We start from the raw sequence: 26881 nt of genomic DNA, 5'->3' as shown, positions 1-26881 counted from the left end.
ATAAGAGGTTTGGAAAATAGTCAAAGAGCTCACAATAACCACATCCCTCAAAATCAGTCAGACAACATGGCACTTTGCTCATTTTTTTTTTTATTCATCAGATTTAAATACAATGACTGGGTCTACCTCAGAAAGAAACAAATTCATACACTGTTTCCGTATGGCGGCAAGAGCAGGAAAAGAAGAAACGAAGACCATTGAGTAAACCTCACAGGGAAGATGCCCAGAGACGCTTGTAAAGGTGCTGGTAGCGGTTCTTTTGCCACAGAGAAAGAGAAAACACACGTCCTACACAAATGCCCAGAAATGTCACTGAACTCTCAGATCACATCAGAGAGAGACAAAAATACGTTCAGTCAGTTCACTCGGTTAGTTTTGATCTACCTTCAAAATATCCATTTATATCCCATATATAGAATCTCATGATTAAGGAGGCATTTCTCAGCAAGCTTTTGAGTTCATGGTTGATCTGTGCATCCCCCTCATTTCTTAAAAAATCTTGCCCCAACATATAGAAATCTGATTGGGCAGATCAGGTTCGCCATGATGGGGTTTGACAGCTGGTGATTGGCTAAAAATGTACACGAACAAGATGTTTGGCTATCATGTCAAAATTTAAGATTAACGTAAATAAATTGGTCCTACTTAAAGCAGCTACAGTAGCCTACTTGCTTAAAAAAAAGAAAAGAAAATGATAAGAAACAAAGTCCTTGATCAGAAGAGAGGATATGCACAGAATAAAAAAAAATAAACAAAATAAAAAAATGGATTGAGGCAAATGTTCAACGTTAGAAAAAAAGACGTTTTTTTTTTTTTTTTCATGTTTCATGATTTGTGTGTTCTCTGCAAATGCATCCGGTCTTCCACAAGGTCTTTGGGACAATGATTTAGCGGCGGTACCCAAACTCAACAGCGTCGTCATCACGGAAATCTCCATAACGCCAAATGTTGAGCTGCAAATAAAAGGTAAAATTAAAAAAAAAAAAATCTTTACCTGCACATGTAATTGTGGAATTGAAATACTCAATACTTAAATCTCAATTACATGCGTTATTTAATTCAGATTTCAATTGCGGTTTGGACACTTTCACTAAAGCTAGGTTGTGACAAAATAGTTTCCAACTGCAATCGTGCATGTACGAGAATTTTAGAGACCGCATATAAAGGAAAACAAACCCTCAAATCAGCAGATCTTTGCTGTTTTTCAACAGGCTTCTTCACAACCAGTGGACACGTAGGGTAAAGCGATTGTGTTTGAAACTCACGCTAAATCCCAAATAACAAACGAAACCTTAATAAGCTGCAAAAGTAATTTGACAGCACTGATCCACCATCATTAAGTCCTGATAAGCATCTGTGCTCATGTATCTGTCAGACTGAGGCACAGCATGTAGACGGGATCATTAAAACACGAGCTGGTCTGTAACATCATCACACCTCAGTAATAACGAGGCGAATGGTCGTTTACGGTTCTCTTTCACATTCAGTCACGCGTCAAGGCTTTACATCCAACAAATTTCATCACAGCCCTTCTTTTTCACATCGCTTTTGAAACATAACCCAGTGAAATGTTTCATTTACATGATGGTGGATGCTTTCGGCTTCAGAGATTCTTAGTGACGACGGGAAATCAGTTTGTATGTCATACAGGCTTTCATCTTTTTTCTCCATTTCAGAGGTCGATGTGCGAGTGGCTGTTAACTCGGAGAGAATCTATGCTAATTAGCGCCGTCGTTAGAAGGAACATCATCATCAAGCTATCGGGTTGGCATGGTTCTCTCTTCTGCTTGAGTCTTGTTAAACAAGGCCGTCGGCCTGTCATATGGAGCGATGTTTGAGCCAAAAGACTGTGTTTGATGTGAACCATGCTGCAGTTGTAGGTTATGCTACAGGTAACAAATGCATGCCATTCATTTAAAATCCTTCAGGGGTTAAAACACTAGAATTGCAAACTGAAGCATGTGAAATCACATCATTAATGCCACCCAGTTAGATGATCTTTTAGAAGTAGGGAGTTTATCACACAGCATCTACATGTAACCCTGGTAGATGGAAATTTCTATTCTTCAGACCAGATTTCACTTCCCCGTTTGCAATCAGATCATTTCAAGTTGCTAAACTGTTTTTAATCCAGTAAGTGACTTCATTCAAACAATCAGTTCAAAACATTGCTCATGTAAAGAGAGAATAGACTAGGGACTCGCGTGTAGTTTTCAGTGAATTATTCATTCCAGTGCGTTTCAGTTTAAAACACGAGCTGTGTCATATTCTGTGATAGTTTGTGAAGAGCACGAGCCCTGTCTGTGAAATCGCCATTACAACTTGACTTGTCCAAAATATAAACAAGCTCTTTGCTGTTGCAACGTACACATACTATATACACTTTGAATCCTGAGAAGTTTTCTGTAATGTATTTTTTAAATGGTGGTGAGCATAAATATATGAATTATGGATTCATATCATTTGGAATTTATTTGTTCTTTCACTGAGACACCTAAATATACCTTTAAAAAAAACTTGCAGAAAATACAGTTTTGTGAGAATCAACCTTCAATCTAATGGTACGTTCACACCGGACGCGAATAACACGTCAGGCGCGACTGATTTCAGTGTGAAATCAATGCAAAGACACGTTACGTTCGTAAAAAATTCCAGCGGCGCGAATAAGGCGTAGAGCACGGTGTGGTACACGGGTAATACGCCTCAGAATGCCGCAAATTGAGCATCTGGTGCGTTAAGCGCAAATGATTTAGTTAGTGCTATTTGTGCATTCACGTGTTTGATGTGAATTCGTGTCTGCCGCCCGAGTTAAAAAATCTGAACTTTGGCGTCACATTCGCGCCGTGTTAACCAATCAGGAGCCTAGCTGCTTGCTCACGTGGTGAAGGATCTGGATGCTTCAATAAATTATTTTGTTATATGACTAAATGCCTGGTGTGGTTCTAATGCACAACAAAGCAAATATTTTATCACTCAAAACATTACTTCAATATACGAGACATGTTTATTTTGTATTGAATGTTATTTACTCCATATCTAGATTATAGGAAATTATTATGATGTAAAGACAACCAACATATGTGCATAAGTTTGTGTCTGGATGTGAGAGAGAGAGAGAAAAAAAAATAAATAAATAAATAAATCACAGGTTAATAACTTTTGGAGTCTGGCTCTTTTTATCATCAAAACAAAAATAAATGACAGATTACATTGATGAGGGCGAGGGTGATCCTCGCTCCGATGCGGGACAATGGGTCAACAAACTGGGCGCGGGACAGGCGGAAGTACCGCAGACAGCGGCCGTCATCCAGGCGCAGCTCCTGGAGCGAGCAAATGGTGAAACTCACCAAACGGTTTGCCTCCGAAGGGTCCGGTGGACACAAATAAGGCAACGATGATCCCCACGCCGCTGTTCTGCTCTCCAGAGTAAATACACAGCGGTGACTCTCTCGATGAATGCTCGGTCGGCATAAAAAAATGGCCGCCAACGGATTTCGATTCTGGCGCGCGTCAGGCTTTAAACTTTTGTTTTTTACGCACGTCAATTTCTCTCTTGACGTGCGAATGGATTCAAACTGGTCAAGCGTCAAACTAGACACGGTAGACGCGAATTTGACGCGCTATTCACGTCTGGTGTGAACGTCACGTAAGGGTTTTCTTGCCGTATTTAATGAACGTATTAAACAAGATAAATAGTGCATGCTTAATTTTACGAGAAGTGTGCAATTAATAGTGATGCATTTTCTTTACGCTATTGAGCCCTAATACATATATATATATATAATGCTGTGATTGACCATTTCAGAGGAATGCAATAAAGATGATCTTACTCTGGCACTCTTGGCAGATTCCTGGCCATTCAGATATTCAGTCACCTATGACAAAAAGAGGAGAGAGGCATTTAGACCGAGCAGGGGCTAATGTTATCCTAAATCCTTTAACATATTCATTGAACATCTTAAACATTAGATAAATGACACACATTACGTTATGGAGGACAGAGATTGTTTTCCAAGATTAATGCTGTGCTGAGTCTACATCAGTCAATCACGGTAAGTGCATCTTGTTTAGAAGATGTTTTAACAGGCCCTCATCTTGTTGAGCTGTTCTCTGATCATAAGGGTAGCGATCAGTGCCATGTTCTTGTAGAGTATGTATTCAAAAATAAGTGAAAGTGTGGGTGGTTCTAGCCACTAGACGGCCTGTGTCTCAAGCGCTCTCTTTTCCAACGGCCCACAACACAACATATTGACTATTTCAGCCATAGCAAAGACTGAGGCATAGATGTAGTCAGAGTGGGGATCCTCCTCGTTTCCAGTAACATTAGAAAGCTGGACAGCAGAGGATTTAATGCACAAAGAGGACGTTAAAAAGTGTAATGTGTGCTCTTTTAGTGGTGTGTTTGTGTGTTAGTTGGCTGGCTGAAGAGCAGGTGATTCTTCAGTGCTTTAGGACGCACGTGAAGAGATTGCGAGGTACATCTGGACAGCAGAGAAAAGTGCAGCTAACGCAGCCTCCATCCATCAAGCGTTCGACGCCCCATGACACACAACAGCACCTCACATGCCACACTCTCACACACACACACCACCATCAGCAGTTTTCACACAGCAAAGAGACCAAGACTCCTGTGCTGCTTCAAAGATGCCAACATTGGAGCTGTGCTGATACGATCATATAGGGCAATTCATCAACATTTCAAGATTACAGATGCACAGATATTAAAGTGCAGTGAATTAATCGAGATATCCAATTATTAGTATTATCTTAATGCATATTGTATTTTGTGGTAGTAGGGGTGTACAATATGATTGATTGCGTACACATGATTGTGTGTATTTGAACATTTTAGTACAATAAGCAGTGAAAAGAGAATCATAAAAGATCAATCATGTCTGCACTTTTTCTCACACATGCATGCTTTATTGCTCTACTGCGGCAATAACTCATACCCTGCCTAAATCATCACATCAGAATCAGCTAAAAACACACATTTTCCACTTGTGAGTTACTTCTGTTAGTCCTCACTTTTATGGTTCCAGGTGGTTGTTTTACCTTGAGTTTCTGGCATGAAATTATTGGACAGTGATCATATTTGTGGTGTTCTTCGAAACACACTATAATACCCCAGTAATACAGGCAGCTTGAAAATCAAAGCGTTCATGGACACAGCCGCACAGCATTCGAAGAGAACAGTTTGGACTTTGATCATCTCAGTACAGAGATTAAACAACAGAAAGACACTAGCTGAAATGGCTTCTCTGTCCCAGATCAAGCCTGTGTTCAATCCACAGGGCACAGGAACGAAATGGGGTTTTTAGGCAGCGATGCGTGTCATTCAGCATGTGTCCCGGCCCGTTTGTGTGGAGGTGTGTGTATTTGATACGAGGAGCAGAAAAAAAAAAAAAAAAAAACATTCTAAGCGTAGTTAACTTTTACTGGTTAAGTGGTAATAGAGCTGTCAGGAGCAAGGCATGATGGGATATGACTGGACATGGGGTGGCCAATATAAGTGCCTGATTGCAAACTAACTTACTTTAGTTGAGCTGAAACAATCTTTTGTTTTGTAGTCGTTCTAGTTTGTGTTCCATCACGAGAGCTTAAGCTTAAAGGGATACTCCACTTTTTTTTTTTGGAAATAGGCTAATTTTACAAATCCCTTAGAGTTAAACAGTCACGTTTTACCGTTTTCGAATGCATTCAGCAGATTTTCTGATATTTAGAAGAATATCAGTAACCAGAGGGTTTCTGGTCTCATAGTAGAAAAAAAAAAATATACTATGGAAGTCAATGAGACCAGAAACTGTCTGGTTAATGATATTCTTCTAAAAACCAGAAAATCGGCTGAATGGATTTGAAAACGGTAAAACTCGACTGTTGAACTCTGGGGGAGTTGGAAAATGAGCCTATTTCCAGGGAGAATCCAACTTAAGTCACCCCTGCACTCCAACTAACCGGTTTTGAATGCAAGAAAGATTTGATTACCATCAAATCTTAAGAAATATGTCTGACTGGATTCCTTAAGACCAATTGGAACATTAAATAAATGTTAAAGGAATAAAACAGGAGAGGAACAGGCATTTTTTTTACCCCATATAACTTTCCATAAACTCTAATAGGACAATTTCATCACAGAACAAACGTAATAAAAATACTACAACTCCTTTGGGCTTTATCATCTGGACCGTACCACTAAATATCACAAGAATATGACAGAGAGAGAGTAATTACCTATAGTCAGAATTTGTCTTCTACATTTAACCCATCCAAGTTAGCTGACATCATAACATCTCCAGATAATTATAAGCCTACAACAGTATGACCTACAAGTCTAGAGTTCAGCCAATACTGAACGCATTACACCGCCTTCACACTGGGAGTTGAAATCAGCTCCGATACATCTCCGAAACGATCGGAAGTCATTCATTTCCTATGGAGATTTGCAGACCGCATGCGAATGGGTCTGAAACGGTCCGACCGAGTGCGGTGCGAAGAAAATCGTGTCCGTTGGTCATTCAGATGCGTTAAAAAAAAATTGAAGTCTTGCGAAAAGCTTATCCGGTTCCTATCCGACAATTCCAGCGGAAGTTAGCATTGCTACGATACTGACAAACAAACCTGAATTCTCAAATTTTAATAAAATAATGATTTGATAACAATAAATTGTCAGGTAAGTTGTAAAAATTAAATTGTAGGCAAACATCAAACTATTGACATTATACCACTATATCGCATGTTTTAGCCGACGTGACATGTCAAAGTGCTGAGCAACTTCCTATTAATATCTCTAGAACCCTCATCAGAAAGATCATACAGAACTGACAGAATCAACCTTTCTAATCTCTCCGCCATTTTTGTTCAACCCTCTTCCGACGCTTTTCACTGTGTATCTCCAAATAACATTGTCTGCATTCTATGACTGTAACCCTAATTAGTATGTGAGCTTGTAATTAGCTTGTATAACTAATGAACATTAAAAGGCACCAGTGTCACTGATGGTATGCTACAGTAAGCTCACGCTTAGCGCTGGTGTAGCAGAAAATGCATAGCACCTGTTTCAAACCATATGAGCTGCTTTGCATGCATTTGTTCTACATGCAGAACGTGTAGCTTGAATGAAAAAACTTGTTGGTTTGAGGTAAATTCACCTCTCACTTTCAATCGCATGCCCTCTGATAACATTCAGACATGTCATCTAGCATGCCAGGACGAGGAAGAAAACCAGAGAAGGAGAGACAGCCTGACACACAAATAAGAAAGAGCAGTGTTTGACAAACACAGGGAGGGAAATGACACATCGATTTCAGCTATCGATCCTGAGAACTGATGAAGCTCGTGCACACTTATCGGAAGGCCTGTGTTATCCGCGCAGGTGCAGAGAAAGAGAAAAAGAACCGGGGGGGCTTATCTGACACTCTCTTCTACTCTCTCCGTGTCACAGAGACGTTTCCATATCTGACTTTTACGTTAAAGATTTTCTTTCCCTTTCTCGTTTGCCTCGTATGGAGATTCAAGGACTCGTTCCACACTAGACTGACGTATGGACTCTGGTCTGGAGACTTCAGCAAAGTAAAGATTTGCTGATAGCAGGAAGTCAGGTGTCAAGCAGATACCCTTCAGAAGCAGAGAGGACATGGGGAGAAATGATCACAGAGCACTGTGTTTAAAAAGGAATAGAATATCAAAAGAAAAGACAAGGGGGATGGGGAAGTCACGGGCGGGATGACACCGTGCATTATGAAGGCAGTGTAAATAATTGCTGTATATTAACAGCGTTTTAAATCACAGCTCATTTAACGAAGGAATGATAGGTTTGATTCACTGTCTTCAATTCCGAAGATTACGAATAATCACACCGCTTTCACCGACATGCAAATACATGGAAATTTCCAAACTACATCCTCTAGCACACAGTGTGCTGCACTGGAGGCCAAACCAGCAGGAGAAAAAAGATGGGGAAGGAGAGAGAAGGACAGAGAATAAGAGTGTGCGTGAGTGGGAGAAATAATGAATGAGAAACTGAATGAAGGAGAGAGTGAGATTAGAGATTTTTTTTTTTCTGAAAGAGCCAAGGGTGAAAGCTAAAGTACTGAAGACAAGTGGCATGGTGCCACCACACTATACTAAAGTGCCAGTGCTGTCCTAAAAAAAATGACCATCTGGCATACAGGATGTGCCCACTTTGTGCATTCAACTACTAATGGACTGTAATAACAGTGTTATAAGATGGTTAATACACATGAATAAACACTCAAGTCTGTTTTAACACAAAGAAAAAGTGGAGATGCTTTTGTTTTTGAAAAATACACTTCACTAAAGGCGAGGGGTGTGATTTCTGAGCCAGTAACATCATAGAATGAAATGGCAAAAATAATGATCTGTTTCCTGAACACTATCTGCCATCGGTCTGTCAAACAGATCAACCCATGAACTCTGGTTGTGCAAATGTTGCTGTGTTACACTGGTCTTTACACTTTTCAGCAGAAAATTAACCTAGAAATGTCTTATAGCTGGCTAGGAGAAGCGAAAGCATTTACTATACCCACCTCACCTTGGCACATCTTACTAAAATTACTGGTTATTTATGTATTTCTTCTGACATACTGTATTGTTAAGCTAAAGCATGTGTGTAGTGTACAGTAGTTGAGGTACAGTACACATGCCTGAGCACTAGTGTTTCATAACTGTGAGAGTGTGTGAAACGGTAGCAGAAGTGTCTGCCACTGAAGTCAGAAAGCTCAGCTCTATACGAGCACCTCAAACAACCTGTTAGTACAATAAAAAAATAAAAAATAAAGCACGAGGGAGTGAGAGGAGGGGACGAGTGAACCAGAACAGCAGTGTTCCTATGGGAACAGGGAAACGGTGGAACGAAGCATATGGAGGGTGTTTGTGACAGCCACGTCAGAGCCAACAACCCTTACTCAAAAACCTGTGTGGTTTGATTCAAGAGCAATAACAAAAATAACGTCAGGGTGGCAACAAGGTTAAAGGATAAATACAGATGATCAAAGAACGAGTTCAAATGTCTAAATTCACAAACACAAACTGCTATTGAATGGAATTTGAAAAGTTAAATAAATAAACTAGGGCCGCAAGATTAATTAGGTAAAATCAAAATTGCGATACGGCTTAGTGCGATTATCAAATCACAAAGGCTACGATTTAAATAAATGAACACAGTATGCTAGGGGTGGGAATTACTAGGCACCTCACGATTCGATTCAATTCCGATTCAGAGGGCTGCGATTCGATGCTGAAGCAATTATCTGAATCTTTTTTGTGTGTGTGTGTGTGTGACTAATGACCCATAAAGAATTAAAATACAATATATTTTATTAACATTGCTAAGAACCAACATGAAAACAAATGTGTGCCTGAACTAGCAGCATACTTTCGGTAAATAATAATATTGAATTTTGTCTATATATAGTTTTTTTGAAAATAGATTTTTGACATCTATGAATCGATTCAGAATCGTCCGCATCGCGATGCATCCAAGAATCGATCCCCCCCCCCACCCCTACAGTATACTATTAGTATACATCGTGTTACAGTTGTACTATATTATTATTATCAGGTTTTATTTTAGTGACATGCAGTCCTAGAAGAAAGCACAGCAAATCTGGAGCTTCAATCAAACTAAACTACAGCACTATTATCAGAAAAATCGGATTCGAATTTTCGTGTAGCTCTAGAATAAATCAAATCGCTGAAAGTAAAAACAGTGTTAAAATAAAAAGTCCTCTAAGGTACTGTGTGAGCAGCGGTGTGTTTGTATACACAAATGAATACACAAGTTTTAAAAAGTGAGACTGATAAAGAGAGGATAACAAGGGGAGAACGAATAGTCAGTGCTTCATAATAATACAAAATGGCCGCTGCCAGAGGCCCTGCTGTGAAACAGCGAGGTGCATTTCAGATTATTTCACATAGATTATGCTATAACCCAGACCGAGCTAAAAAGTAGCTGACCAGTGGCTTTGTGCTTTTTGTATTTAGATCTACTTACCATTTTCTGGAGGTGCTTCTCTTTCCGTACATCCACCATGACTAGGCCTTCTTTCACCAGACCCAGACCCACGTCATCTTTAGAGTCAGCAAACTGCAGTGTGACGTGCGGGCAGGCGAGTCCACTGTACTCCACATTCAGCAGACACTGAATGTTATGAATGTCCCTGACTAGACTGTCCACAGCGTCGGTCCGAGCGTCGTCCTGTGGGTGGGATCATAAGAGCATGTCACATATCCATGTCTCCCAAACATGCTTTCATTTCTACACACTACACAAGCTATTGATAGACACTCAAGTGTGCTATGAGCCAATCAGACTCCATCAGAGTTGCTCATTCATCACACTTGCACACAAAAACACACAAGCATTGGGATAGTGATAAATGTAGATTTGCAAAAAAAGGGGATCAAAATACCTCCACACCAACACAACGTTTCGCAAATATTCGACGCATGAGGTGAGATACAGATCTGATCTCTCTCGCTCATTCACACGGCTCTTGTGAGCCAACCCAGTCTCCATGGCAACCTCAGAGCATGTTCCCCTTGGGGGGAGTTATGGTGGGGGTACGAGATACAGAGGCCATCCAGAACGAGAGAAAGAGACGGAGATAGAGAGAGAACAATGTGCCTACCTCAAAGATCACAGAACAACAGCGGTATTAACAGGGCAGGTGGCATGATGCCACACCTACACACACAAACACACGCCTACACACACAAACAGACCTGCTGGAAAGCGTTCACTCGTATGCATTTCGTCACACTTTAATAACGCGTAACTAGCATAAAGGCTTAATTTGGGATATTACCACTCTAGGGTACTGCTTGCTACAAGGAACACACTGAAAACGACCTACTTTAAAAGAGCTAATACGTTTCATCAAAGTCCCTTTTAAGGAAGGTCTGTTCAGTCGACAACCATATTTGCAACGCCTTCGGGCAATCAAGACCAAGTCCTATCTTTTTGAATGGGGAATCCTGAAATCTGAAACTAATTGCCAAACTCACAATTAAATAACATTTTAAATCAGCAACAAAATCTAACATGAACTGTCCCACAAATGTTGTTTCTTATGCTCAAATACCAATAAAAAAAACATATTTTCCAGGCTAGACCAGCCAATGTGCATGTGCAGTCTTAAGCGAGTCTCTCAGGTGTTTATGGGAACAGGAGCTGCAGTGACGCAATGACTTTACCAATCAGAGATCGGCTTTTGTCATATTGCATGTTGAAGTGTACTGCAATCCCATTCTCCCATTTATAAGTAATAGGAGTGAACCATCTTTCTATATCTGTAGTCTTTGGCTACATTTGTTACAAGACCTACCTACCTACCTATCTGTATGTATGTATGCATGTATGTATACATATATCTCAGTATACTCCCTATACTCTTAGTATACTATATATTTATACACATATATTTATATATTAATAAGCTTTCTAGCTTTCTATCTATCTATCTATCTATCTATCTATCTATCTATCTATCTATCTATCTATCTATCTATCTATCTATCTATCTATCTATCTATCTATCTATCTATCTATCTATCTATCTATCCATCTATCCATCTATCTATCCATCTATCCATCTATCTAATATCTATCTATCTATCTATCTATCTATCTATCTATCTATCTATCTATCTATCTATCTATCTATCTATCTATCTATCTATCTATCTATCTATCTATCTATCTATCTATCTACCTATCTGTATGTATGTATGCATATATCTCAGTATACTCCCCATACTCCTAGTATATAATTATATACATATAACATTTATTTATATATTAATAAGCTTTCTATCTATCTACAGTATCCATCCATCCATCTATCCATCCATCCATCCTGTATGTATGTATGTATACATATATCTCAGTACACTCTTAGTATACTATATATTTATATACATATAACATTTATTTATATATTAATAAGCTTTAAAAATACATAGCACTGTACTTCTGGTTTATTTTGTATTGTGAAATATAATACCCCCTACACAGTCTAGGATCGTACGGCTATTCCATGCAGAAACTTTGCAGAAATGGTCAGTTGTACAGTAGTACGCTATTCCAAACACCCAAAACAGCTAAATTAGCACAATTTGACTCCTAAATTCCTGTATTTTATACCTCGGATGTGACTCTAGCTTGTGCGTGCATGCTCTATGTGGACCTGTTTGAAGGCCACGGTGTATGATCAATCATACGTGTGTATGTGCGTATAGACATTTTTGTGCGATAACTTACATCCTGTGGGACTTGAATGTAGGCAAATGCGTACTCTGTAGCCTGTGGAGGAAGTGTACGCGTGCTGAAGGCTGGAGGAAGCGCCGCAAGACGTGTGGAGGATAATATCTCTCTCTGAAACGACAAGAGAGAGAGACTGTCACATTGTTGTGTTATAAAACAGACTTCATACCTCTTTCATACACCAACTGCCTGTACCAAGGTCCTCATTAAATGGAGGAGGTGTGAGTACAGCACAGCAGATAAAAGCAAAGTCAAGGATAACGCTCCACTCCTCCACATGCCACACTCAAAGCCAGCAACACAATATGAGAGAGACACTCTCTCTTCTCTACTGGGTCGCAGTTGAGCGCTGTGGTCATGTGTCTTCAGTACAGAACATGTGAACGCAGCAGGCTAAAGAGGTTGCTTAGCAGAGATGGCGAAAAAGACCATTTCAGCTTTGAGAATAAGAGAGAGAGAGACTAAAAGAAGGGCAAACAGACAGAAGACAGCTGAAAGTACAAAGCAAAAAGACTGGCTTGCTCTTTATGGGGGGGTTATACAGCAATCTTTAAACGCATACATCATGAACAAGGTAGACGTATTTGAACACAGTATTTAAGTTCTGCTACTTTGTTTTGTTACTACATTGTCAGATTGTTAGATGAAATCTAAATCATAACAAACATAGTCATTTGATGGGGCATTAAAAGATCCATCCTTTAAGACACTGAGCAGAGGTGGATAAACAACGATATCACATTCAGCACAATATTCTTGCAACGAGGGCTAAGATATACAGAGCAAAGACAGAGAACAAGAGAGGTAGACCGTCTGTGAAAAGAGAAGAAAAAGGAAGACACAGAGAATATAGAGATGAGAGAGAAGGCCTGTTGTGTGGGACATGTTTGAATCACATGACCACCTGCATCTTTTCTCTTGTGATGGCCTGGAGCTTTCTGCCCTGGGCAAATAAAACAGCATAGCATGCTGGGTGCAGCATTCTTAAACATACTAACACCATTTTCTTGCTAATTATTTTCCACACGTGTGGCATTTGACTGATGGATTCAGTGCTGGCTTTTGAAAGCACTTGTTCCGAACATTAATCTGTCAGCACCTTTTTTCTCCACTCAGGAGACGCTGCACTACATCCAGATTACGCATCAACCTTCATGCAAGCCGATACTCACGTTTCCATAGTCGATGTAGAACACGTGGACCTTTGCTGGATTTTCAACTCTTTCAATGCGGGCTCTGTACCTACAGAAAGAGAGAGAGTTAGAGAACAACTCTAAACAGAACAGGTTTGCCACCAAATGGCACTTTGGTACCCACGTTTCCACTGACTTGCTGAATCCAAACTGCTTTTTCTTCAAGGAAACAACTGAAAGGGGCTACGCTGCATGGCACCAATTTACCAGCACTTTGTTGATGTAAAAGCAGAGGTTAAGCGATCTGAAAACACCCCACTTTAGAAAGAGCAAAATACTAGTTTTGTGCCCCAAACTGAACAGTACAGGCAGATCTTTTATGGGTCGGAGGAGAGAATTGATCTTGTATTCATATCCTCTTGCTCTGAAAGCGCAAGAAGCCTCTCATATTCATCAAGAGTAGTTCAAAGCTCTGTGTGACACCTCAAACAAAAGAGAAGTCAAAGAAGACAAATACAGACAACTCCGACCCACTCGAGACCCCCTGCCCACTCCAAACCATCTACTTATGCTAAATCACCTCAATCATCCGTACCACCACCTGATCCATGGACCCATGCAAAAAAAAAAAAAAAAAAGTCTGCTGGCTGCAGAGTGATATCACTGCGTATCACTGACTTATAAAGAGAAAGTGCCTGTTGGCAACAAACATAATAATCGGGGAATCAACATCACTGAGGCACTAAACTGAAAAGAAATTAAATTCTAGGAATATTTTTGGGAGGAGTTCAAATGAGATTTTAAAAGAGCAAAACGACATCAACAAAAACACCAGCATATGCTTGAATAAAGGGTCGACCCCACTGAGGATGCAGTCTGTTCACAGTCTACAAGAGGACAATTGAAGCTTCCAGACTCTCGGAGCAGTCCAAGGTCCTGCAATCTAGGGCAGATTATATTCATAACCAACAGATGGTTAACTATAAAATGATTTCAACGATGAATAAGAAGTTTCCATTCATGTTAATAGAGTCTCCTGAGAACTTATGCCTTTCTGCTTTTAACCTTATTCACCAGTTATCTTCCTTGAAACTAGTAATTGATGCATCTAATTTTATCCCAATATTAGAGATTCTTTCCTTTAATTTGTTCATTTTGTAATGCAATTTGACACTTTATATATAATAATTGACATTTTCCAATGCATGCTTAGTTAGGCTAAAAATTAATCACCAAACCGATGCATAAATTCACTTGTCATTTAAAAATGACTATTTAAATATTTGAGATATATTTAATATCGCCAACTTATTGGTTATCAGCCATAACAAAAATAATTTATCCATAAAAAAATAAATAAATATTATAAGTACATTCCTACTTTCCTAACATCAAATGACCTGCACACACTTGCCACATTAGCAAGATGAATCTTTACCTCTCAAAACCAGACAAGAACATCCTGCACAGCAACTCTGACAAATATTTTATTACATTTACTTATTAAAAGAAATTAATAAATGAAAAGGTCTTTAGTTTAAACCAGGAAACTCAGCTTTTATTTCAGACACCATTAGGAGACTTTTTTTTTGGCTCACCATTCTCCGTCAGCAAACTTTGCGATGCAGAAATCTCCTCTGCGTGGGGCAAAGGATCCTTCCACCGGAGGCTGGGCGGCAATCTCCCCTCGCATGCTCTCCATCAGGTTCTCCAGCTTAGTTCCTGCAGACATGAGGATGACAAAAAGGTGAACATCTCTGTGCAAACCATCACACTTCTCAGGAATGTCAAGACTTGATTTGGCTCCACGTTCAAAGACCAAGAATCATCCTGACAAAGGGGCCGATTTGATGAGGAATTGACCCATTATCCTGCGTGTGTCAAATTGAGCCGTTCGTTTTTGTGACGTCACACGGTCGGACGCACCCCATGATTGTTGATTGACAGACCCGCACTGGGCGACATAGAGAGATCTGTCATCATAGTCCACCATTGTTGATACGCTGGAGCAGAATGGCGTCTAAGCGATTGTGGTGTTTTGTTCTTGGGTGTAAAAAGTCATTTTGATGTTCCTAAATCCGAACAGCTGAAGACGAAGTGGCTGAGTTTTGTTTTCGAAGGGAATATTCGCCAAGAGCAACATCAATGCTTTCATGTTTGCGCGAATCATTTCTCACCAGACGTCTTTATAAAGGAGGGTCAGAATAACATTATAACGTCCTGTTCGAGCCTTAGTTGTCGAACTTCTTTGCGGCCATCATCTTATTCCGGGTTCGACTCTGGTTCAAACTGACACGATTGCACAGATGTGTCCTCAGAGACTCCTGCTACCATTTTTTCTCTAAATATACCCTCAACTGTTGTCAAGGCAACAGCGAAGCTCATTATCATTTAAAGGCATATGCACTGAAACGGCGTGCTATAAACAGAGCTGTTTTTGACCAGGTAAAATTACAAGAGAGAGAGAGACTGTCTTGTGTTTTCTTACAATACTGAGAATTTTTAATTCAAGTATATTACAAACTTTTCATTTAGACCCTAAAGAATCAAATTAACTTGAATGAAAATGGCATTATAAAAATGGCATGGCTAGCATCAGATTATTTGCATGTATTAAATGAAAAGACATTGTCATGCCCCGTAAAACGTGTACCGTAATTCTACATTCAAGCAGCCTTAAGCCTGCATGCGGCTAATTAGCATGATGCCAACTCAAACAGAGCAACGCTAGCGTGTGAACGTATGTTTGTGTACGTGTGAGGGGCGCAGGGGGGTTTAATGGCAGATTTTCAAAGAGGTGCAGCTTAAATGTTCTATTTTATTGGCTAACCCAGCAGCATCCAGCCTGCTAAACGGTTAATTAGCACATATGGGAAGACACGTGCACACACATATACACACAAACCTCTCAGTTGATCCTCGCACAGTAGAGATATTAGCTGCGTTTTGAGGTGGCAGCAGTTTTTGAGAGGGGGGGGGGGGGGACGTGGCTGTGTGACTGTGGGTAGAGTAGCGTGTCAGATGACAGCTGAATGTGTAGCCTTGATTTATTAAACTAATTTAAAAAGTTTTGCATTTTCTTCCCAGGCAGCAGGGCAGCGAGAGTGTTTCCCCGGCTTCGTTCATCCATGCCCCACTTCCATCCCAGCGAGAGCTCGCTAAATAATAAATAAGGACGGGGTGTCCTCCGTACGCGTTATAAAGGTTTAATGGAGGCAGCGCGTTTAACCCAATTAATCCAAGAGGCACTCAATTAGAACGCATGGACCGGGCAGAGAAAAAGTCTCTATTATAGACGATGGGTGCTAATTAAAATTAATGCACTGGCTTATAATACATGTCAAAGAATACTAAACTCACTCCCCAAACACTGTTGAAGGAATCGAAAATGGTTCCAGATGTCACATTTCATTCTTTATCAGTTGACAAAACAGAACTAATGATGTTTGATGATGTCACTATTGGAAGTTGGGAAATATGATATTAAAATAGAACGTGGAAAAGGTTTTTAGAGAATGTTCAAACTATTATTTTGGCTTCAAAAGAATTCACCTTTTGCGTTTCATTAAAGAAAAGAAAAAAAACCCCCACTGTTGTCAAAAACAACAATCCAATCAACTGCCAATGGACAATATCAAGTCCCACCTCAATTGTTTGATCGTCAAGAAGATTCACTGGGATATACTTCACAATAGAGAAGGAAAGATGATGTCAATTTGCGTTTCATGCATATTTCGTTTAAAACAAACTGTTGCAATCTCGGTCTGATTCCAAACGAACTTGCATATAGCCCAGAGCACGGCAACATTTTGGATGTTAATTAAAATGTGTAATATATGGGTTCAGTCTTAAACATGAGTGTAAAGGGCAAGCGAACCAGGACAAAATATTACAACTTTGTCTAACTAACACCATTGTACTTCTATGTTAAGCAGAAACCTAATAGAACTCTTGGGGAGACTTTGTCAACTTAAAAATGAAGTACTGTTAATTTGTGTTTTTGATCTAAAAGCATGCTAACAAGACCTGCAATGGTCCATATGGTGCGGGTAAAGATGTTCAGCTCTGCTTACGTTCCCTGTATGCTTCATTACATCCTCCTCGGCTGATATACTGGAGGATATAATGAAGGATTCAGCTTTAATTACGGTGGGGTCGTGTTCTCTAGTGCCTACTGTAAATCTGTAACACTCCCCTGACTGTGTGTGTGTGTGTGTGTGTGTGAGAGAGGGTTTTCAGTGCAGCGTGCTTTGCACACAGCTAGCTCGCGGTCAGTGTGTAATGTTAATTAGCACAAGCAGAACGTGTCTACGGATTTGGACTCACCTCCTGCTCTGATGAGGAACGAGTGAGCGTTATAGAGGACATGAGGTGGGAGCTCACTGATGAGCCTGAGAAAGTCAACTATGAGAATAAATGGTTTTTATACAGATAACAGTGAGCAGGACTGTCAAGGACTCTTAGCTAATGTAAATGTTTAATCTCCAAAGTCAAAGGTTCTCTGCATGAAAAATGCCTCCCTCTTACACACCAGCGTTATCCTTTTGCCTTTACAAATGACTTCTCATTTTAGACATATTTCCCAATTGACATACACTCCAAAGTAACAAACTGCATTCAAGAACATTACATTTCATTAGGGATGGGAATTTTTGTCAATTTCTCTTTTCGTTCTCGTCTCAAAAAACGAGTACACTAGTACTCAGTGGGGCGTGTCCATCATGAAAAGAAAATATTTTAAGATAACGAAAACATGAATGTATGACTAGAAAAGTTAATGCAACATGCATGTCCTGGGGTGTTTTTTTTTTTTTTTAATATGCCACTGAAGTTTTTCTGATGTCCATCTCTTCTAACAGAGACACTTCTAACAGACATCTTAGTAGAGACACTGAACTACATTAACCTTCAAATTTCCATTTTCACCATTTTATTTGAATCACTGTAGTAGACACTTGTTTGGCAGATGAAAGACTCACAGGTTAAGCTGTGAATATTTACAAGAAAGTATTAAAAATGTGAGAATCCTGGTTCGTTTTAAAGGTCTCCGTCTCACTCACTCTATCTGTGGATGATTCACTCTTTCCATATGACACAGTCTTGACATTACCAGCTATGAGGGATGAGCACTGCTTTTACACATGGCATAGCTGCAAAAAGCCCTATAAATAACCCACACCTGTGTTTATTTGCACTGGAAAAAATGTATCTACCGTAATAGCATCCAGTGGGTCAAACACTTCCACGCCTACCTCACGTTACCCACAATGCAACCAGGCGGGATCAACCTTTCACTCCGAGCTGTTTACACTATTAGAAAACAACAGCTGGAAAAAGAGAGAAGGAATCCACAGAGAGAAAGGTCGATGCCACAGAGACGGGAGAGCATTTCAATAAATATCATGTTCATTGCTTCTCTGCATCCCATAATTAATTGTTTGCCAAGGTGAGATTCACTATTATTATGGCTCATATTCAGGGTTCGAAAACCCACGCTGTTTATGCCACATCCTTATGGCTTGATGAGAGGTGTGCTATTATTTGTCCGAGTGATTAGACTTACAATGTTCGCTTGGCAGATGAAATAGATGGAAAACAAATCCTATTGACTTGATATCCCATCTATACAGACTACAATATCAGAGATGCAGTGGTGGACTTTCTTTGACTTCAGCAAGCAACGAAGCACTCAAGCACCTTCGCAACGTCACAGAAATGCCCTCATAATTCCTTCTTAAAATGTATTTATGTGCTGCTATGGCAGTAGCTGAGAGCAAATCATATGCAAATGCAGACAGAAGAATGATTAGACCTAATATCAACGTTATTGAGATATTATTCCATCAAATGATTCCCAGAGGGAACGAGACTAAAGAAATGAGACAATACTAATACTGGTGTTCCCAAATCACCACATTAAACAGAAATTCAGCCACAAATCCCAAGCATAAATACTGCATGTTGAATCTAACGAAATCTGCAAACAACCCCAACTCAAGAAAAAAGTAACATTATATTTTAGACTATTAAAAGGAATTGCTCACTTAAATATGAAATTTGATGTCATCATTTACACACACTCAAGTTGTTTGAAACGTGTGTGAGTTTATTTCCTCTGCTGAATACAAAAGATTTTATTTTAAAGAATGTTGGTAACCAGACAATTGATGGACCACATACTAGGTAAATACTATGGAAGTCAATGGGGTCCATCAACTGTTTAAGAAAAATAAAAACAAACAAAAATAGATTACAGTAAAACAGCATTACAATCAATTAATTTTCAGGATAATTGAAATTACAAACAATATATTAAAAAAAAATAATTACAAAAGTTGAATTCCAGGCACATCATCGTTTATTATTGTAATGTTGGAGTTTTACCAATTTTTTTAATGAAATTGTTTAATTAAAACCTTAATGGTCCAAACAATGGCTTAAAAAATTAAGCTTTACATTTAATCATTAAATATCATGCTCAGCCTTTCTTAATTATGTAATAAGCAAATATGACACACAGTGTGTGTATGGCAGTTAAAAAAATGGTAGCGTAATCAGCTTAATTGTTTAATTTGACCACTAGTATAAAGATGCATCTAAAGAAAGAAACAAGCACACACACTCGCCAATGAGCACCCCTCTCTCAAAGCCATTTGCAGGAACGTCTTTATCTCTTTAAAACAGTGGTGTTCGTTCTCTCTTTTCCTTCCTCTCCAGGTAAAAGCGGCAGCCCACGCCGAGCTTAAGGACAAAGCCACATTTCACACTGACACCGGGGCGGCACGTGGGGACGTGGGCTGGGCCACCTGTCCGCTCGTCTCATTAAACATTCATTGGCGGGTGGACGGGGTCTGTTCTGCAAGGATGAGGGTAGTATTAAAAGAATTTCACCTCCCCTCCCGGCGCTCGTGATTGACTGAGCAGGAGACGGTGCGGACGAGCCCCGGTGGGGGAGGGGATGAGGGCAGAACGACCTCAACGAGAAAAGATTCACACGCTGCACATCTGCAGGCTGCTTATATATCATTACATTAGGGAAAACAAACAGAGGCAGAGAGACTAAAAGCCTCTGTTCAGCAGTGGGGCAAGAGAAACACAACAAACACATGTTCAGACGCACATAAAGAGGGATACAGACAAAACAATCCCAGGGTTGTGCACAATGTGACCCGTTTTGGTGTAGATGGTTTCACGGCAATCAGTACCTGGTGCTAAATTACAGCTCTGTGATTTCAGAGCCATTGTGAAGAGAGGGCAGTGGCAGCATACTGTATGTGGCCTTTTCCTCCCGTCACGCAAGCTGTGGGTGAGACCTCGACTCTGCGCTTTGATTGCAACTTTACAAATAAACCCATAAACCTCCGCAGTGCTCCTAGCTTGAAAGCGTGCAAAACACCTTTTGGGTTTCTGCCTCTTTTAAAGTGCACATGGTAAAGAGGCTCTTTTGGTTCAGTAATGTTTTATAAAGCCAAAAGACTGAAAGAAACCTGGCTTTGAATGCAGTATTATAGTAAAAAAAAAAAAAAAAAAAAAATAATACTTTTTTTGTGAAAATAATAATGCAAAGAAATTTTACTTCATTTTCAAACTTAATTTTCTGGGAGCTAAACTGATTCGTTTTTCTTCTGATTTTCGGGTGTGCATCAACAACACTAAAGTCAATTATAATTTTTTTTTTAAATAAATACAATTAGTAGATATTACATTTAAAGGGGTCATGAACTGGCTTTTTACATTTTTGTATATTTTTTTCTGAGGTCAACTTATGACGTTCGCTTGGTTTTTGCATTCAAAAACATCAAAATGAATAAGTAATAGGCTATTTTGTACCCTAGTTTTGAAAACTAGCTGAAAAACGCTCGTTTTTATGGGCGTCTCGCACTGAAGACTTGGAAATAAACGCCCTCTGCTGTGAGTGGATAACAGTTTTGCATATTATAATGAGTTTCAACTTACCCGTCGATGCACTTGGGGGAAATTGTTTTGAAAATGTCCAATGTTGTAAAATGGCAACCGGAATGATTCACCCATACATGTTTGATCCAGAGTCCGTGTGTTGCACCATCTATGTTATTTAGCTATGCGTGTAATGCGCGGATCGGTGGGTGGGGCAAAACCGGCTGTGTTGAAGTAGGCGTTGATCTTCTGGTGTTTTATCCTCTTTGACGTCATAGTTCCCCACTTTGAAAAACGAGTCGTCTGCTGAGTCTGGTGTCAATAAAAGCTTTTATTCGACTAACAAGGACGTTTTCAGTTCTGAAACTTACAGGATATTCTTATAATATGATGAACTCTTAGATGTCAAAAGCTCAAGGAAAATTTGATTTCTGAGTTCATCACCCCTTTAATAATAATAATAAATAAAGACATTTATTATGGTATAAAATAAAATACATTTCCTAATGAGCATTATTGCTAATTGACAAAAAAAAAAAAAAAAAATCAATCAAAGTCAGGAACATTAGACACAATTACCTAAAGCCTCTTCTAAATCTACAGAACAGGGTTTATCCCTGACAAACAGGAGATGCTCAGACTACACTCGAGTGCTAATCAAGAGTGCTTCACACTGCGGCTCACACCTCCACGCCTACAGACTCCCCTCCAGCGCTGAAATCAATACAAAGTACCAGTGTTCACCCCCCTTAATTAAATCAATATCAAAGCATCGTTTCCAGTCACTCCACTTGTGAAGCACAACCGACGAAAAAGAAGGATGGCTTTGCAGAGGACCAACAGTAAAGTAATAAATGGAACCAGAAAGTGGTGGATGTTTCTGGGAACAGCGGATACAAAAGGCGAGACCGAAAAAAAAAAAAATCTTGCTAAGCAAGAGGGCTGGACCTCATTAGGTGTAAAACAGCTGTTGCATGTAGGGATAAGTGTTGGTGGATGTGTATAAACTGGCACCTGGTAAGGGAACCACTCCAGTCATTAAGCTCTGTGCCAGAGACGGCCTTCCTACCCTCACCAGCCAAACCAATACAACCACTGCCCAATACACTCATGCACCAGAATTATCAAACAGATGTACAGTGTTACAGGCAAGGATTTAACCAAAAGATTTACCATCCCAAACTTCTCGCTTTCCTGTATTCTGCTTCAGCTCTTTTTCCATTGCTAAACTGTCTGCATGTGTATGTGTAAGTTAATAAAGTCTTGTTTGTGTCGCACGTAAAGTTGTCCGTGGTTAAAAATCATGCAGATTTTGGCTACATGCCCCAAGTAGTACTGTACAGTAAGGAAACTGACATTTCTTAGAATTAATAAATAATTAAAACCGAGCATTAACTTGACATGTTAGTTGAATGTTTTATTAATTCTGCTACACCAAGTTAATTATACTAACCCATTCAAATAATTATAACAAGTTGTAATTAATTATTCATATTTTTCTTGAGCTAATTTGCTGCAGGCATGCAGTAACATAAAAATAAAATTAAATACAATATAAATGATTTAAATTTTAGGCAGAGAAAATGTTTGATTTTGTTTTTAAATCTTTAAGAAAAAAAAGTTTTCCAGTTTCGTGACGCATCCGCAGATCCCATAATAAAGACAGGAGACAAACCTAACATGGCATACATAATTATACTCACTGCAAACTGGCAATTATACTCTCAAATATCTACACAAGGTGACAAACCCATCTCTGTTATGAATTAGTTTCCACCAGCTGAAGACAAACAACAGCTAATGGGTCTGTTGCAGACGTGCATGCTGACGCTAATGCCGAATCGAATCAGTCAGTGGAGGTAACTGAAAGTGTTCATTACTTTCCTGAGGTTTCAGTTACACAACTACATAGCACCCCCCACCCTAGAGAGAAATTACACACGGCCTCTGGAGATCCACACAAGCGTTCCTTTGCCCAAGGAATTCCATTTCACTACTGATCTCACACTTTGAGTAATTAAATCTAACTAATTAAAGAACAGAGAAAAAGAAAATAATTGATAGAGACAGAGAGAGACAGCGCGCTCAAGCTTTTCCCTTCTCCGCATGGGGTGCTGGAAGCCGGAGATGTTATCAGGGCGATTTGTGGGTGTTTAGAGTCTTTAAAATGAAGTCGTGAGCTGAGATCATCACAGCGTCAAGCCATGCATTAACCGCAGACTGCGCAGTGCTCATAAGAGATGGCAGCATCAGCCCTGTGATACCACAAAATCAATCAGAGCTGTTTATTTTCAGTCAACACCACTCTGGATAACAGCCCGAGCTTCATTCGCAAGGGAAAAAATAACTATGGAGAGGTTGCATGTGTTCAGATTTTTGATCAAAATTCGGATGTGATCTACTATTTACACTGAAAGACAGTGGCTGTGCATGTGCGCTGATTGAATTTCAGTCATTTCAGAATTTTAGATTACACATGCTGTAAATCCACCACACTTCCCTCTAGAGATGAGTTGTCAGGAGACATGGGTTGAGAGTTGAGCTGCAGGAAATAGCTGCTCATGTATTGGCTTAGACTACCAGTTCTATGATCACAGAGTGGATTTGTGAAATGAATCTGCAAAAGACTGAATCTTTTTAAAGCAAGTAAATAAACTTGTCGACCACTTTGGCAATGAGCAACTTATCTGCCTATCAAATGCTGAAAACACCAACATTTCTTCTTCACACTGGCTTTGGTGCCAAGTAGTAGCAAAAAAAAAAAGTCCATCATTTCAATCAAAACAAAAAATATCATTTACTGACTCTAGAAAAAATCTGCAAACACAGAAACCAACAATTCTCAGGCCAGCAGCGAGTCTAAATTTCAATCTTAACCGTTGTATTTCATCAGAAACAATCTTAAAACAGGGCTTTAAGTGTAAAATACCGAAGTGCGTAATGTTAAAGTGCCACAGAGCTTAGGTTCTTTTACGTTGGCTATATACACACACACACACACACACACACACACACACACACACACGCGCACACACACACAGCACATTTAAAGGGATACTCCACTTTTTTTTTGGAAATAGGTAGAGTTAAACAGTCGAGTTTTACCGTTTTTGAATCCATTCAGCTGATTTTCTGATATTTAGAAGAATATCAGTAACCAGACAGTTTCTGGTCTCATTGACTACCATAGTATATATTTTTTCCTAATATGGAAGTCAATGAGACCAGAAATGGTCTGATTACTGATATTCTTCTAAATACCAGAAAATCGACTGGATGGTTTCAAAAACGGTAAAGCTCAACGATTTAACTCTGGCTGAGTTGTAAAATGAGCCTATTTCCAAAAATAGTGGAGTATCCCTTTAATTCACACACTTGCATGACCCCCTGACATCCACACTGTATTTCCATCTGATATCTTACATATCTGACTCATCGTTTTATTAGAATTTTTTGTAAATGACGTGAAACGCTTCTTTCAGCAAGACCACCATTAAGGAAGAAAGTGGAATGATTAGATGCAACATTTGTAGACATAAGAAGTTATGTCATAATCAAAAGACTCGTCTTCAAAGTGTTTATGAAAATCATGCCTGCCCTGTTAAAAATTTCCCTCTCTTTCTGAAGTTGCTGTGAGAAAGCGGTAATGAAATTGCAAAAGCGACTGGCTTGTAGGTTTTTGTAGGGCTCTGCTTTGAAGTGCTCTACAAGGAATGAGACCTCCTTAACGCAGTTTGGAGAGAGTGTGAAAAAGGAAAAAGGAATGACTTTCAGTTGAAAATAACAATCTTGTTTCTCTAATGAGCCCATCTCACTCTCTCTCCCTCCCCATCTCCATCTCCAATCGTCTCGGTGGAAAACATCGGCCAATTAAACAAAAGAAAAGATGCACACTTGCTGGTTGATCTGACAAAAAACAAGCCCTTAAAAACAACAAAAAAGCCAAAACAGTGCAAAGCTGCAAACATACTGCATATTCAGCTCAGCGTTTTTCCTTATCTTCTCGCACTACTTCCTGTTTTCTATCCTTCGTTTTTGCACTACATTTGGTGTGACCTGCTTTTCTCTTGCAGCTAACCTGAATAATTACCTCACAAAGAACTGAGTGAGTGTGTGTGTGTGACTTGCTGCAGTATTCATTTGGTGTGATGGTTACTAGACGTGGCACAGCCGTCTTTGCTTCTTCTCAGGGCAACCCACAGGGGTTAAAGGTCATCTGAGGAACTAAAGTGATAAATAGACGGGGGTCCAGAATCTCACGTTTTCCCTTAGTTGTTTTTTAAACCTGTAAAAACAGGTTTTGACAACTGCATTTTCAACGATGGAGTTATTTGAAGCCAAACCACACACTAAAAGCGATAGGATTGCAATGCTACTGGCAATGGCAGCCACAGATTTATTATAAATTCATGCAAATTAATTAATTTGCTAATTAAGACACATTAAGAGACCATGAAAGTCAATTTTATGGTTCTGCCAATGACGTCTGCCACTGGAACATGTCGAGACCCTATTTATGAAACCCATACTTGTTTGCTTATTTCAAATATTTCTTATTGATTCTAGTGTGAGGCCTTGAATCACAGGATGGTTGGTCCCATCATGGACTAGGTCACTACCAATGGCGATTTAAATGTCATGTTTACCATCACACTGAGCAGAAAGATCACTCGGGGCATTAAGGAGGCAAAAAAACACAACCTGCAATGTTACCTAACTGGAGTTTGTTGGAGCGGCTACATTTAATAATCATCTTATCTGGAGTCTGAAGAACGCCCTTCAGATATGATGTCATATTCATGCCTGGTTGAATATGGAGCTGGATTAGATGCATATTAGTGTAAAACCCTGAGAGTTAGTCATCTAAACAAAGGAAGCCAATTTAAATTATGTGATTCATAAGGCTTTTTGCTGCCGACACTGTTTAATCCAAGTAGAACGCTATCCATTAATGTTTCCATTCACTATTGCACAAGAAAATGACTTTTTTTAAGCCATAAAAGTCATGTGGCCAATCACCCCAGAGCCACAGGACAACTAAATTACACATACTGTGACTGAAGCACCACAAGAATGTACAGAGACCCAAATCCTTCACTTAGCGACTAAGTTTGGGCCATGACATGAAGATAGGGAAAGATAGTCAAATAAATGACATATTCATATGTTCCTGCATTGGTTTTAGAAATGAAGACAGCACTCACCAGTTTCCACGTCCTGTGCATAGAAGTGCATTCCATCGGTGATCTCGGTGACATACACAGATCTGTATTTTGCCACACGTTCTTTCTCCTCTGTGAGCTGAGATACCTCTTCTTTTGGTTTCTCTTCGTAATTGGCCCAGAGCTGTTGATAAATAGACATTTTCCACAGTTTAAAACAGGATCTAAAAATAACCAATGCACCACAGTCTTATAATTAACATGCTTTGCAACCCATTATGCATTATGAAGTAAATGGGGTTAATTTTGATTTCATGTTCACTTAAACCTATTAATACCTCTGACTGAACCAGATCTCAGTGGTTTCATCTGTTGGCACCAGTGTGAACGCTACATTTGTTGATAAT

At 39.5% G+C, this 26881-nt stretch overlaps 1 protein-coding gene across 1 annotated transcript in view; it reads right to left on the bottom strand.

The window, feature by feature from the left end:
* Window positions 1–271: 271 nt before the first annotated feature.
* Window positions 272–26881, bottom strand: part of snd1 (staphylococcal nuclease and tudor domain containing 1) — a 182500-nt gene continuing 155890 nt past the window's right edge. Inside the window, exons 18-24 of the mRNA XM_039668310.2 lie at window positions 26517–26658; window positions 15015–15138; window positions 13456–13525; window positions 12281–12394; window positions 10013–10216; window positions 3831–3875; window positions 272–953 (exon numbers count right to left, since the gene is read on the bottom strand). Coding sequence (XP_039524244.2) covers window positions 888–953; window positions 3831–3875; window positions 10013–10216; window positions 12281–12394; window positions 13456–13525; window positions 15015–15138; window positions 26517–26658 — 765 coding nt within the window. The 3' untranslated portion in view covers window positions 272–887. The remainder of the gene's footprint in view (window positions 954–3830; window positions 3876–10012; window positions 10217–12280; window positions 12395–13455; window positions 13526–15014; window positions 15139–26516; window positions 26659–26881) is intronic.

The sequence above is a fragment of the Pimephales promelas genome, chromosome 24, assembly GCF_988280905.1.
Source record: "Pimephales promelas chromosome 24, fPimPro1.hap1.1, whole genome shotgun sequence".
In the NCBI taxonomy this organism is placed as follows: Eukaryota; Metazoa; Chordata; class Actinopteri; order Cypriniformes; family Leuciscidae; genus Pimephales; species Pimephales promelas.
Note: the sequence above shows the minus strand (reverse complement) of the source record. Positions and strands in the feature narration are given on the sequence as shown.